A 14,648-nucleotide genomic window follows, 5' to 3' on the forward strand; every position below is an offset into this window, starting at 1 on the left:
GAGATGAGGTCTCATCCTGTTGCCCAGGCTTGTCTCGAACTCCTGAGCTCAAGCAGTCTGCCCGCCTCAGCCTCCCAAAGTGCTGGGATTGTGGGTATGAGCCACCATGCCGGGCCTGATGTAAAAATTCTTAATAAATATTTAAGGATGGATCTGAATACTTATTAAAAGCTCTGACTCTGTGGGTGGAGTTGGCTTAATCAAGGGTGATCTGATTGGGCTGTTTTGGGAATTAATTGGATTTCCCTGAGAAATATCTTCTGTTTTCTGTCTGGAGGGGGCAAGCCTGGATATTAACATCCTGGAAGTCACAGGGGATGAGAACTAGGGGTTCCTGTATTTGGTATATTGTTATGTATTCCTCCTGTTTCAGTGTGATACCTGTGCCCTCAGATTTGCCTGCTCCTCTTTGTCGAAGAGGCTCTCAGTTCATTTTCTTTGGAAAATAAACATAATCTCCGCTGGGTTGGAGAGGGTCAACCATGATGAGTGGTGGTAGGATCTGAGGATCTGACTGTACCTTACTAACCAACTCTTCTGTCTTTAGACTCATCTTTACCCTATTCTTTCAGAGACATTTGGTGCCACAAATTCCTGAGTTTTGAAGGGTTCTGTGGGGGAAGTCACATTGCTTTTCTACTTTATCTAGAGCCAACTTAGGAATCTGTGTGATCAGTTACCATGTGTGTAAATGCTTTCCAGCCTTGAAATGTCATTTCTGTGGTTCTCTCCTGTTCTCTTTGTTCTTACAGGTTTATGCCTTAAAATACTTTACTGTGGTTTTAGTGGGACTACTGGAGGGAGCAAAAGGAAATGTTTGTGTATAATCCTTGGCGTTTACCTGGAAGTTCTCCTTCCAGTGTTGTCCAGGAGTGATGGGGCCTGGGAAAAGGCGTGTATTTCAGAGCTGTGGGAGGATGGTGCCAGGTCCTTGTTTACAAAGTCCAAGTTGGAAGTGACTTGAGGTCACCTGGCTTGGTTCCTTGTTCCTAGGCGGGACTTCTGAAGGCAGATGGAATTCCTCCTGTCACCTTGGAAGGTGCTCTTGTATTTACATTTCTGGCATTTGTAGTGAACAAAACAGTGGAAAATCCTCATGTAAAATACATAGAAATGCTGGAAAAAGTATAATAAACACCCTTTTAAAAATGCATATACATTGCTGCATGTATAAGAAGTAAGGGAAAAGCAAGAAAGGGCTGGAAACTAGAGCTGTATGCCTTCACTGGCTGAAACTGCTGATTCCTTGGGGACTTTGCCTGTCTTTGTAATTTAGAGATGTGGGTTTAGTAGCAGTGTGGACAAGAGGAGACAAGATGTAGAATTGAGACTGAGGCCTTTGCATGGCCTCAGACTTCTGTTGTGTTATACCTTCAGTAAAAATGTGGGCTAGAGGAAATATGTCTTTGTTGACAAAGAGACTAAATAATGAAATTGTCTGAGACTGGGTCGGGGTTGGGGTTGGGGTAGTTTCCCTGAGAATTTGTGACCATAGGCCTATGCTCATGTGAGCTTGGCGTTTATACCATCCTGTTCTCTGGTAAACTAAGTTGAGAAATTAAAGTGATTCCAAATAGTTAATGTCCTAGGGAGACTGGCAGAAGCCAAAAATATGTTACCTTTGAAAGGTTGCCCCTTCAAACTTGGCCTCAAAGTAGTCCAACAGAAAAGGCCCCAATGAACATAAGCTCAGTATTCAAAATTCTAAAGTCCTATGAGGAAACAGTACCATGAGTAAAGTCAGAAATAACAAATGTCAGAAGCAAACTTTCAAGAAGTTAAATTATAGAATTCTAAGAGAGATTTGGAAGTAGGCCAAAGTACAGAAGTATCAAAATTGACCAGGAAGTTTCTTTTTAATAGAGCTTATAGAAATGAAAAAATAGAATAATTGAATTTATAAATTGAGTAGAAGGACTAAACAACAGATTAGACATAGCTTAAGAGAGAATTCGTGAATTGGAAGTTGATCTTCAGGAATTACCTGTAATGGTGTTTAGACACAGAATTGGAAAATAGGAAAGGAGAGTTAAGAGACTGGACAGAATGAGAAGGTCTAATATGCTTGTAATAGGAATTTCAGAATCATAGAATATGGAGATGCAATATTCAAGTTGATAATAGCCAAGAATTTGTCAGAATTGACAAAAAACACAAGTCATTAGAATCTAAAGGCATAGTGAACCCCAAGTAGTATAAATTTAAATATATACTTAGACACGTACCTTGTAGTGAAACTGCAAAGAGAGAAAGCAGCCAGAGAGAAAAAAACAGAATATCTACAAAGTTAAATTAATAGCAGACTTTTCAGCAACAGTAGTGGAAGCTAGAAAATAGTGGAATAATATTTTCAGAGAGCTGAGATAAAATAACAATCTAAAATTTTATGTTCATCTAAATTGCAATTCAGGAAGAAAGACAAAATATTTTGAGAAAAGCAACAAAGGCTCCTCTGCCAAGAGATCTCTATTGAAAGATTTTTTTTTCAGTAAGGACAGTGGTCTCAGAAACGCAGAGATGCAGGGAAAGATGACTGTATGGACACTTACAAAATACAGACACAAATAATGTCTGATTTGGGAGCTGGGTAATAAGAACAATGACACTAAATACTGAACACAAGCAATATGTTAAATTAGATGTACATTGGAAGAGTCATTAGAGTTTCAAATATTTAAGTTCCAATGAAGGATGGTAGAGATGTTGATTTACCCTTTTAGTGTAAGTGTACCCATTAAAGTTTATAGGCCTAGCTTACAACGGAATAGGAATGAGATGTATAACTTCAAAAGTGGCTAAAATAGGAAATTTTAAAAGATAATCCAAACAGAGGTAACAGTAGAGAAGAAACAAATTTAAACATACCCAGTAATCATATATGTAAACATACCCAGTAATAATAAATGTAATGAGACTGAACTCTAATTAAAAGATGGTGTTAGATTGATTTGGGGGGAGGGAAGAGAGAAAGATTTCTTTAAGTTAGAAAAGATAATTTTCTTTAATACTAACACACACGAAATGTCACATAGCTATGTTAACATCAGATAAAATGGACTTTTGGCAAAGAGCATTCATTGCAAATAAAGAGGGTTACTATATAGTAAGAAAAGTTTTATTACCAAGAATATATAAAATAATTTCTATAACTCAAAGGAAAAGCAATCCAGTAGAAAAATGAGAAAAGATACAAACAAGCAGTTCTCAGAAGGAAATGTTAATAATTGTGAGAAGATGATCAGTCTCACAAGTAATCAGGGAAATGCAGATCCAAATTGTACCATTTCACACTCACCAGGTGAACCCCAGGTGGGGCTGTCATCTGTTGGGAACTTAGATTGACACATCCACTTTGGAGAACAGTTTAACGGTATTTAGTCAGTTGATGATGTTTAGACCCTATGACCTAGCCAAGAAATGCCCACACATGAGCACACACACAAACAAAAATGTAAAAAAGAATTCATGATGGCATTGCTGAGATCAACAAACATAAATAACCTGAGTCCAGTAGGTGAGTGGATGCTTAAAGTTATGTGAGGTTTTAAGCTTCTGAAATAAATGCACTTCAGAGCTGCAGGAGAGGCAGCAGTATATAAAGAACATGCACTCTAGAGACAGGCTGCCTGGGTTTGAAGCCTGATTTTGACACTTAATAAATAACTTGGTAGGTTACTTAGCCTCTTTGTGCCTCAGTTTTTATAAAATGAGGACCTGCACAGGTTTATTATGAGGATTAAATAAGTTACTCTTTGCAGAAGAATGCTTAGACCTGGGATGTAGTGTGAGCTGTATAAGTATTACATAAATGTGTGTCAACCTGGATGGCTTATAAATACATGGATGAAGGAGAAAAAGCATATATATTAGCGATTGTATTTGATTGCCAGAAACATTCAAGAGTTACTCTCTCAGGTAAAAGAAATGCAAAGACACAATGTTGGAATATTTGGGGTTTTTTTTCTCCCCTATTATACATGCCACTCCACAATGTGCATACACGTGTGTGCGTGTGTCAGTGTCTTTGTTATACACTCTAGCCTTCCTTCCTGGCCCCATCTGTCTCTTCAGGTTCCCTCCATCTCTACACCCGGTTGCCCTTACTCTGGTCCTGGGGAGGTGGTAGATGCTGCTTTGTGGAGCTAGGGGTGTGGGATCATAACATGGATAAGTCACTGCTCTTGGCCCTCCTTGGCTCTTATGGAGGGACCTGCTAGGGCAATAAAGGCAGCTGGGCAGACTCAGGGCTGCCTTTCGAGGGGTGCTGTCTGTGGGGAGAGCTGCCTCTTCTCTCTGGGCAGATGTGAAGGCCGGACACCAGAGGGAGAACACTGGCCCTCCTGAGACATTCTTTCTTGTCCTCCTCTTGGCCATGGAGGCTTCTGGGAGGGTGTGCCCCAGTGTGCTGGCAGAAGCAGACCTAGATAGATGTAGTGGTGAGTGGCACTCCTCACAAAGGTGGGACTGGGCACCTGCTCCCTGGGGTAGGTGGCTGCCAAGGGGCCTCCAGGAGCCAACCGAGCAGTGGTTCTGCTGGCTGCTGGGGTCAGTTCCTCTAGGAGACACTGGCTGGACTGGGGACACCCAAGTGCAAAGCTCAGGGACTCCAGGGGAGGTGGGCATGGACACTCCACCTCTGAACCATCTCCTCCTCTTTCTCTCCCCATTGCACTTTGAGCCCCTCGCAGACAGGACCCTGGTGAGATTTCTCCCTTTTCTCCTCAGGGCATAGTGGGTATGTCCAAAGTCTAGTGGGCTGAGCTGCTTCATAGGAGAAGCGAACCTCCCAGTGTTTGACCTCCCAGTGCATGTCTTCGAGCATCAAAACTAGCCAGCTTAGGTTCTGCTGCCAGAAATGTTAGTTCAGAGTGCAGTCTGCATGTACTGTGTGTGTGTGTGCATGTACTGCGTGTTTGTGTGGGGGTCGGGAGTGGTGTATCTGGGAGTGGTGTCCTGCCAGGAGGGAAGGTTTGGGGAGCCCTGGGTACTTTCTTTCCACTGGGAGGCCTCTTGGAGCATAGGGACTGCCTCCTTGGGGACATTGCCACTTGTATTTCAGCTTCCTTTGGAGGCCAGCAGTTGGTTTGGCTGTGACTCAGGGATGCAGCAAGCCCCTTGTCCTGGTGTCTGGGAGCTATGCTCGTTTACCTCAGGGCTATGAGGCAGCAGGCCTAAGGGGGTACTATAAGCACCCCCATCTTGGGAGCATGGCTTGTCCTCCTGCCAGGTTAGCTGAGTGGGCTGGGGGTCAAGGGGAGCCACCTGTGCATGGATGCCCTGGCTTCCTGGGTGTGGGTGGGAATCTCTCTCTATCAAAAGGCAGAGGTGGCCTATGGTTGGAGTATTGCCAGAGGCTATAAATAGCTGAGTGTGTGAAGGAGAGTCTGGGGAAGAGAGAGGAATGGGGGAGGCCCCTGGGTCTCCAGCTGGCAGCAGAGCCCTGTGGTGAGGGAGGGGCATGGAATGTTACATAGGGCTCTGAACATAAAGCTCTTGTAGGCATGGTGTGACTTGATGGGCTGGGAGTCATACAGGGTACTTGTGTTGTAAGGGATTGTCATAGGGAGTAGGGGGTAGGTGTGGCTCTAATACAGCCAATGTGCCAGGCAGTGTTCTAACCACTCTTAAAGTGCATTAATTCAATTAGTTGCTACAACTTCCCTAGCTGTGAAGTATTGGAGTAGGACTTGAAGTCTGGCCCACTCATGGCTGCCATGTTTCACTGGGTTGCCAGTAGGAGGATCTGGTCAGATGGGGGTCAGGTGACATCTTTTTGAAATGGAGTCTCGCTCTTGTCGCCCAGGCTGGAGTGCAATGGCACGACCTCAGTTCACTGCAACCTCTGCCTCCCGGGTTCAAGTGATTCTTCTGCCTCAGCCTCCTGAGTAGCTGGGATTGCAGGTGCCCACCGCCACGCCTGGCTCATTTTTGTATTTTTAGTAGAGATGAGGTTTCACCACATTGGCCAGGCTGGTCTCGAACTCTTGACCTCAGGTGATCTGCCTGTCTTGGCCTCCCAAAGTGCTGGGATTACAGGCGTGAGCCATTGTGCCTGGCCCAGGTGACATCTTGAACCCTTGGGTCCTCTGAGATTTGGAACTCCCAGCCTCTTCACTTGGGTCCTGCCCATGGTAGTGGCTAGAGGGTGGTCTCTGACTTATCAATGGCCTGGAGAGAGGAGGTTACTCTGTTGGCCTCCCTTGTTTGTACTCCTACCTCAGCACAGAGGCTTGTTGCTTGTCTCAATGGAGATGGAAACTCTAAGGACTTAGGGCTTGGGCTGCAGGCTGAGGCCATCCTTCCTTCTTGTTCCCTCCTTTCGAAATCTTGCTCTAGCCATGATACCTACACCCTTCTGTCCATCTGTCTGTCCACCCATCCATCCATGATGTGTTTGGAATGATTCTACCACTCAGGACAGCAAGGGCCCTGCCTTCATTGGCTTTCCAGTCTTGTAGGGAAAGCCTGACATTTAGGAAGTAGTTGTCGAGTACGTGTGTAATGTTTTATTTCTCATGCAAGTGTTCGTTCTGTTATTTCATCTTGGAGATTATTTTTGGTTATGTTGTTGGTACACTTTTCAGATGTCTGAGATATTCCTTTAAGCAACAGTAGGCCATTAGTCAAGGGTGGTTAAGTTAAGTGGCAGGGGAAGCACAAGGGCCAGTGGAAGTAGAAAGTTTGCGTGGTCTCAGCTGAGGGAGAGGGAAGAGCTGAAATCAGAGGAAGGTGGGGAACCCTACGGTCAGAGGTGGTAACTTCCAACTTACGAAGCCTAGAAGCTGATCACATTCAAGGGTGTGACATTATGGTGTGGCTGCAGTGAGGGAAGGAAGTTAGGGGAGTGCCCAGCTTCCCTGTCTGCAGTGCAGCTTCCTGGCTGGCCCCACAAGTCTCAGGTCTCCACGGACCCCCACTAGAACTGCTGCCGTGGATGCAGTGGGGCCCAGCCTGGCGGGAGGAGGCCCTGTGGCCTCTGGGCAGGGTGCTTCGAATAACCCAGTCATTGGGTGCTGCTACAGGCAGACTGGGGCAACGTAGGTGCAAGCCTCAGTCCTGGCCCTGGTGTGCTTGCTCAGCCTTTGGTCAGCTACTCCCACCCCACCCTCTCAGGTTCTCCCTCTAAACCTTAAAGCCACATGCTTGATGAAGGGCCTGACTGGGGAAGCCAGTGTGTACCCTTGTAAGCCTCTCTGTGGACCCTGAGGCCCTTCGTTTGGAAGAGGCTGAGTCCCAGCTGACTGGCTGGTCAGGAGGCCATGCGTTTGCCTTTCACAAGTGTCAGAGCCTAGGCTACCTGGTGTAGAATGACCAGAGCTGTGGCTGGGCACTGCCATTCTGATTGGGTGACATTTCGGACCCTTGGGCGCTACCTGGATCCTTGAGTTTCATTGCTTGCTCCTGCCCCTGGAAGAAGCATCCTATCACTTCACGGAGATGCAGAAAGGGGTTGGGTTTGAAAGGGGAATGGCTGCTCCAGTGGTGGAGGGCTTCTTTCACCTGACAGCCAGTCAGTATCCTTCTCTCTGGGGTATACCCTGGGAAATCAAGCTCTTTCCTCATGAAGGCCACCAATGGGGGTGGAGAGGAGAGTGAGGATGTCCTTAGGCTACACTAGCGTTCAGGGTACTTTGCCCTCCCCAAAGGTCAGGGCAGGGTTTGTGTTCCTTGCTACTCCAGTCAGCCATTGAGGCTGATGGCGAAGTAGGGCTCTTGGCTGCTGATGGGCTGGCTGTCTGGTGGGATTGACTCTGACCCCTCCCTCCTTCCTGGGACGGGAATAGTGGTAGAAGACCAGCCAGGAGTGGTGCCAGGTCACTGGCCTACTTGGGCCCAAGAAGTGTGGACAGGATGGCTGGATGCTTGGTGCAACTATCCTCTCAGGTGTCTGTGTGGGGTTCTAGCAATGAGGTTGTAAATGTCACCACCTCCCTCCATTGTGGGCGGCCTATAATGGGGTGCTGGCAGAGCTTTCAGACAGAACCGAACCTCCTTTGGCATCTCCATATTCTTTCCCATCTCAGGGCTATGTGGTTCCTGGGGGTAGTGGGAGTAGACTGGGGCTGGGACTGGAGGTTGTTTTATAGGGGATGGTGAGGAAGATGGATTTGGGGAATGTTTGAAATCAAGTTTGAAGGAAAGTGTTTGAATGGTGGGGGTTGAAGTGGTTGTCCACCTGGATGGCACTTCCTGCAGCAGGTGGAAAGGGGTTCAGAAGTGATGGGGAGTGCCCCGGGGTCATCAGAAGCCTAGCCAGGAGAATGATCTGTGATCGAAGGTTAAGCCACCATCTAGCCCTCCTCTGCCTGAGGCACGTATTCCCCTTGGTGACTTTGAGAGGCTTACCCTGTACACGCAGGCCTCATTCCTTATGTTCTCCAGCCCTGCATGGAAAACATTCCTTATGTTCTTCAGTACCAGGTGTGGTTGCTGGGTGTAGAAAGGACGCTTACAGGGTCCTTGCTTCCCTTTACGTATGGGCAGGGAGTTGTGGAGGACCCACTGGCATGGTCTCCCTGGGGAACTGTCGTGAGAAGGGGGTTTGGGGGCAGAGACAGGAGCAGCAGGAAGCCACTCTCCTTTGCAGTTTTGCCAAGTGGTCCTTGAGATCTTTGTCGCAATCACCTGAGACAGATAGGGGTGGTTAAAAGCACATATTCTGCACCCATTCCCATTGGGATGGGTCTGGATTGGGCCTGGAAATATATATTTGAGTGAACAGTGGTCCTCTTTCCCACACCTCCAACATACGGTGATTCTGATGTGCCCTGGGGTTTTAAGGGTGCCCCTTCATCAGTTTCTGCTGCAGCAGGGAAGTAGCCCCACCCCCACCCAGGAGCCTCAGGTGTTGGTGGCCTTTCTGTGCATCTGGCCTCTGTCTGGCTGGCTGTTTATCCATCCTTCTGGGGCATTTAGGTTTCCTGCCTCCTCTCTTTTGCTTAGGCCTAGGGGCAGCTGTGATGGGCTGCAGAATAAGGTGGGGGCTGGTGCCAACTGGTACATGTAAATTAAGAGGTGTTGGATGGATGGGTGGCCTGCGTCCAGGGGTGAGTGCAGGGGGTTGGTGACCCCAACCCACCACCCGGCCTCCCTCCCTCAGGGTGGCCTGGCACCCAGGACTGGGAGTAGGGGTTTGGGTGGTGGTCCCAGGGGCATGCTCAGTGGTTCTCTTTTCTCTGGGGCACAGGCTCTGGGCGTGGGGAGGCTGAGACACGGGAGTGCATCTACTACAACGCCAACTGGGAGCTGGAGCGCACCAACCAGAGCGGCCTGGAGCGCTGCGAGGGCGAGCAGGATAAGCGGCTGCACTGCTACGCCTCCTGGCGCAACAGCTCTGGCACCATCGAGCTCGTGAAGAAGGGCTGCTGGCTAGATGACTTCAACTGCTATGATAGGTACTCCACGACTCGCCCTCCTTTCCTCTTGGACCCACCTGCACTTATACTGCCCACTGGGCCATTTGGGTCTCAGGATGTCTGAGCGGGAGATAAAGGACCGAGAACGGGCTCTTGAGATGGTAGCCAGGGCCCCACGCCCTTCCACACCCTATTTGTCCTACCTCAACCCTGAGGAGGGGTCTCAGTGAGTGTCAACCCCTGGCTGTTCCTCCTTGGCTTTGGGTCTCCTGTAGGGGAGGTGAGTTCACACCATCCCCCTGATGTTGCCCATGAGGTGCTCTGTCTGTGAGGAGGGGTTGGCGGGGCAGGCCTGGGGCAGTCTTGCATCCCCCAGGTGAGGGGTGTATGGAAAATTCTGTGCCTCCAGGCAGGAGTGTGTGGCCACTGAGGAGAACCCCCAGGTGTACTTCTGCTGCTGTGAAGGCAACTTCTGCAACGAGCGCTTCACTCATTTGCCAGAGGCTGGGGGCCCGGAAGGTGAGGGGGCAGTGTGGAAGTGGGGCCTTGAGTCAGCCGACCTGGGCCTCTTTGGCTTGGAGCTCTTGGCTCCTCAGTTGGGTGGGGTGTGGCTACAGGGCCCTGTAGTCTGGCTCTGGAGGTGTGAGGGTGGGCAGACTGTTTGACACAGGGCTCTGTGTGTCCCCCAGTCACGTATGAGCCACCTCCGACAGCCCCCACCCTGCTCACGGTGCTGGCCTACTCACTGCTGCCCATTGGGGGCCTTTCCCTCATCGTCCTGCTGGCCTTTTGGATGTACCGGCATCGCAAGCCCCCGTACGGTCATGTGGACATCCATGAGGTGAGACAGTGCTGGCTTGGGGCAGGGCAGGGTAGAGGTCGGGAGGACAGGCCAGACCTTATTAAGCCTTGCTCTCCCCCAGGACCCTGGGCCTCCACCCCCATCCCCTCTGGTGGGCCTGAAGCCACTGCAGCTGCTGGAGATCAAGGCTCGGGGGCGCTTTGGCTGTGTCTGGAAGGCCCAGCTCATGAATGACTTTGTAGCTGTCAAGATCTTCCCACTCCAGGTGAGTATTTGAGGGGCTCCATCCAGGTCCTCTGCCTCCACTGTAGCTTGAACTGGAGGCTCTCCTGCCCTGAGGCAATCCAAACCCCAAATACATTGTGGTGTTAGAGAAAAGTGAGCCTTATTGGGCCTATTTACTCATGTTACACTTGGCTGGTCTGTAGATTTCATGCAACTGTGGAATTTTATCATAGGACTAGGGTAGGGCTTTGCAAAACCTTGATTTGCCCCGGTTTCCAAGGTTTTGTTTTTGACATTGAGTTCTTTCCAGTGGCCCTGGACACCAGGTCTGGCTCTGCCTCATTTGTTGGGTGATACGGGGTCACTCACTTCCCGTCCGTGGACCTTAGTGGCCCCGTTTGTAAATCAAAGTGCTAGCCTTAAGTGATCTCAGGGATCACTGTTGGCTTCATGCTCCAGGACCTAGCTTAATACAGATCTTCTCCTGGTCCTGTTACAAATGCTGAAGCTGCGAGGCTGCGGGGTGGGGAATCAGCTGGGAGGCTCGGGAGTGGGGAATGGGGAATGGTTGTTCTGCTGTAGGGCAATGTGACTGTAGCAGGGCTAAACCAGCCAGTTGTCCCCCCAACCCCTCACCCCCGGCCTCAGGACAAGCAGTCGTGGCAGAGTGAACGGGAGATCTTCAGCACACCTGGCATGAAGCACGAGAACCTGCTACAGTTCATTGCTGCCGAGAAGCGAGGCTCCAACCTCGAAGTAGAGCTGTGGCTCATCACGGCCTTCCACGACAAGGTGAGCCACACCCATCAGAATGGACTCTGAGAGGAGATAGAATGCCCCCTTGGTGGCTCTCCATAATATGATGACCCCTTCCCTGTGGAGGTGTCCACCATGAGGTACTCTGCCCCGGTAGCACTATCCACGATGAGGTTACCCCTGCCATAGGAGTGGACATAGGTGCCCCTATGATAGGAACCTCTCACCCTGGGATAAGTTTTTGTGATAAGAGTAGTGACTGCATGATTCCCACCCCCTAGCCCTCCCTGCCTCCTGGCCTCATCTATCTTCCATATCAATTGTAGTAGCCTCCCAGGAGGGCAGCCTAGTCATTGGCCCACTGAGACTTCTCTGCCAGGGCTGGGCTGGGTCCTGTCCTGTACCCAGAATCTGCGCTCAAGTTCTGTGCTGTCTTCTCTCAGGGCTCCCTCACGGATTACCTCAAGGGGAACATCATCACATGGAACGAACTGTGTCATGTAGCAGAGACGATGTCGCGAGGCCTCTCATACCTGCATGAGGACGTGCCCTGGTGCCGTGGCGAGGGCCACAAGCCGTCTATTGCCCACAGGTATTAGGGTCAGCACATGCCTTTCCTGCACTTGACTTGGAGCTGTAGGAAGGGTTGGTGGGTGAGAGCAGTGTCTGGAGATGTCTCAACTTCCTAAACATACTTATTCTGCTTGCTGTGTGTCTGAGGCAGCTGGGCACAAAACCTGGCCTTCCCACTGTGTCCTGGGGATGGCATGGCCTCCGAAGCTGGTTTGTGGTGCCCTCTAATGGCCACATGAAGTGCTGACTCCATTACTTTGGTTGGAGAGTTGGCTCAGTAGTTCTCAAATTGTCTAGGACCCCTTTATACTCTTAAAAGGACTTTTGTGTAAATGGATTATGACTATTGATATTTGCTGTATTCGAGCACACCCACACATCCCATTCACTGTCAGAGTGATGACACCACATCTCATGTAGCTCTTAGGAGCATAGAGTTATGCTCCTAAGAGAATGAGCCTTCAAAAAGCAAATAAATGAAAATAATTTTGACCTTATAGATTCCCTTGGAACAGTCTTAGAGATTTTCTGGGGTCCTCAAACCACACTTTAAGAAACTCTGAATGAGCTCATCACTGTCCTGCTTACTAAATGGCAGGCAATGCTCTAAACACTTGAGAAGTGTCAATTCGTTTAACCTTCATTACCGCCCATTGAGACAAGTACTGTATTTCTCAGCTCTGTCTTGCAGATGAGGAACAGTAGTACAGAGAAGTTGAATGACTTAGCCAAGGTCCTATAGCTAGTTGAGTCTGGTTCTGTGACTGTGAGGGAGGGGAATGATCCTCAAATTCCAGCGTTCACAGCTGAAGGGTCCCTGATGGTAATAACAGTAATGACATAGAAGGTTGACTGTATGAAAGTGCTATTCTTATAGGTCAAAAGGTTGAATGTTGTCTCCACTATATGGCTCAACTTAATAGGAACACTAGTAAGTATTCCCGGTGTGGCCCTAAGCATTTGTACTTACCACTCAGTCGAATCCTCACAGGGCTGAGACAGGCACTGGGGAAATTGAGTACCACAAATAGCTTTGCTTAGTTAGAGGTGGAGCTGGGCGCATGCAACAGCACCCTTGCTCCACCCGGCCTTCATGGTGAACTCGAGGCCCTAAGGGATATCTGCAGGATCCTAGGAAAGCTAATATTAAATTCCTATTCTCATTCACATTCCAAATGCTGTAAATTCTTCTCAGAAAACTTGCATCCCAGGCCAGTGTGCCTGTCCACAACCCCTCTGAGAATATATGGGCTGGCCTTCGTGATAGTGTGGGGACTGGGACAGGGTCTGCCCAGCTGTTAGGGTAGGTGTTGCTTTGCCAATCCTGAGGGGGGGAATCCTTCCATCTGAAGTGCACTGAGGGATTCTCACACCTATGTGGGCTCCTGCAGCTGCCTGCCTGTGCTGTTTCACCTCTGCACCCCAGGTAGCAGGGGATGACCTGGTCTGGGGACTGACTAGGGCATAGACTCTAGTATCTTGGGAACCAAAGTGGGAGTTGATCATGATGTTAAGCTTTATCTCTGCCCACTTGTTTCCACAGGGACTTTAAAAGTAAGAATGTATTGCTGAAGAGCGACCTCACAGCCGTGCTGGCTGACTTTGGCTTGGCTGTTCGATTTGAGCCAGGGAAACCTCCAGGGGACACCCACGGACAGGTAACAAGCCTCACAGGGCAGGAAGACAGGGGCAGGCCCAGGGTAGATACTTTGCCCTTTTCGTGCTCAGTTGGCGAGGTGCACAGATGAGGGTGACTGCATGTGTTCAGAGCTGTCTGAGAACTCAGAACAATGCTCTTATTTGACCAGTGGAGAAACCAAGGCCAGGAAGGCAGTGTAGCTGACAGTCAGCTGGGAAACGTAGAGATTCCACATTGGGGTTTTGACCACTAGTCCTCGTAGTCTGGCTCTCACTTTTTTAGTTTTAATTCCTAAGATAAAACAGAAAGAAATGTACTAAGGATCCAAACAAAGAACCTGGAAAAATTAACTAAAAATTAAACTTAGGAAATAATTCCTAAAACAATCACTGTTATTATTTTTAAGTGTTCTCCCTCTCCCTTTGTTTTTGGTCTTAATCTCAGTAAAATACACATCATCTATAGTTCCTTGTATTAATTTGGTAAGAATTCCATTTTAGATTACTATTATCTCCAGAATATAGTATTTAAAAAGTATTATCCAAGTATAATTGATGCTGTGACCTCTCGTAACTGCTGTGAATGTGGTGAATCGAGGTTTGCCATCATTGATAACCTGTCTGACTTACTCTGTCTTGCCCCCATCTGGTGCACAGAGGCTGTAACTCCCATGTCCCAGCTGTGTGTGTATGGCCAGTCACTGTAAACCCTGTCCTCCTCTGTCCTCACATAGGTAGGCACGAGACGGTACATGGCTCCTGAGGTGCTCGAGGGAGCCATCAACTTCCAGAGAGATGCCTTCCTGCGCATTGACATGTATGCCATGGGGCTGGTGCTGTGGGAGCTTGTGTCTCGCTGCAAGGCTGCAGACGGTAAGTAGGATGGCAGCCCTGGGCATCCTAGGTTGAGGGATAGGGAGCAGTGGGACCTTGGAGTGATCCTGCCAGGTTCTCTCTTACTCCTAGGACCCGTGGATGAGTACATGCTGCCCTTTGAGGAAGAGATTGGCCAGCACCCTTCGTTGGAGGAGCTGCAGGAGGTGGTGGTGCACAAGAAGATGAGGCCCACCATTAAGGATCACTGGTTGAAACACCCGGTAAGGGGCCTGGTGCAGGCAACTTTGCAAGGGGGTGGAGAAGGGAAAACCCTTCATGTGTAGCAGGTAAGCTGAAATCAAGGGGGAATGAGCAAAGAGAAAGTCTACTACGTTCCCTGGACTCCAGGAATATGTTCCAGGGGTTATGGGGAGTAAGGTAGGATGATGTCCTTCTGATCCCCAGAACTGCTACATTTTGGG

General features: G+C 49.0%; 1 protein-coding gene across 1 annotated transcript in view; it reads left to right on the forward strand.

The window, feature by feature from the left end:
• Positions 1–14,648, forward strand: part of ACVR2B (activin A receptor type 2B) — a 38,664-nt gene that overhangs the window by 13,646 nt on the left and 10,370 nt on the right. Inside the window, exons 2-10 of the mRNA XM_050778342.1 lie at positions 9,188–9,395; positions 9,766–9,875; positions 10,046–10,197; positions 10,280–10,423; positions 11,032–11,175; positions 11,583–11,731; positions 13,256–13,370; positions 14,085–14,223; positions 14,317–14,447. Coding sequence (XP_050634299.1) covers positions 9,188–9,395; positions 9,766–9,875; positions 10,046–10,197; positions 10,280–10,423; positions 11,032–11,175; positions 11,583–11,731; positions 13,256–13,370; positions 14,085–14,223; positions 14,317–14,447 — 1,292 coding nt within the window. The remainder of the gene's footprint in view (positions 1–9,187; positions 9,396–9,765; positions 9,876–10,045; positions 10,198–10,279; positions 10,424–11,031; positions 11,176–11,582; positions 11,732–13,255; positions 13,371–14,084; positions 14,224–14,316; positions 14,448–14,648) is intronic.

Source organism: Macaca thibetana, chromosome 2 (genome assembly GCF_024542745.1).
Source record: "Macaca thibetana thibetana isolate TM-01 chromosome 2, ASM2454274v1, whole genome shotgun sequence".
NCBI classification, from domain to species: Eukaryota; Metazoa; Chordata; class Mammalia; order Primates; family Cercopithecidae; genus Macaca; species Macaca thibetana.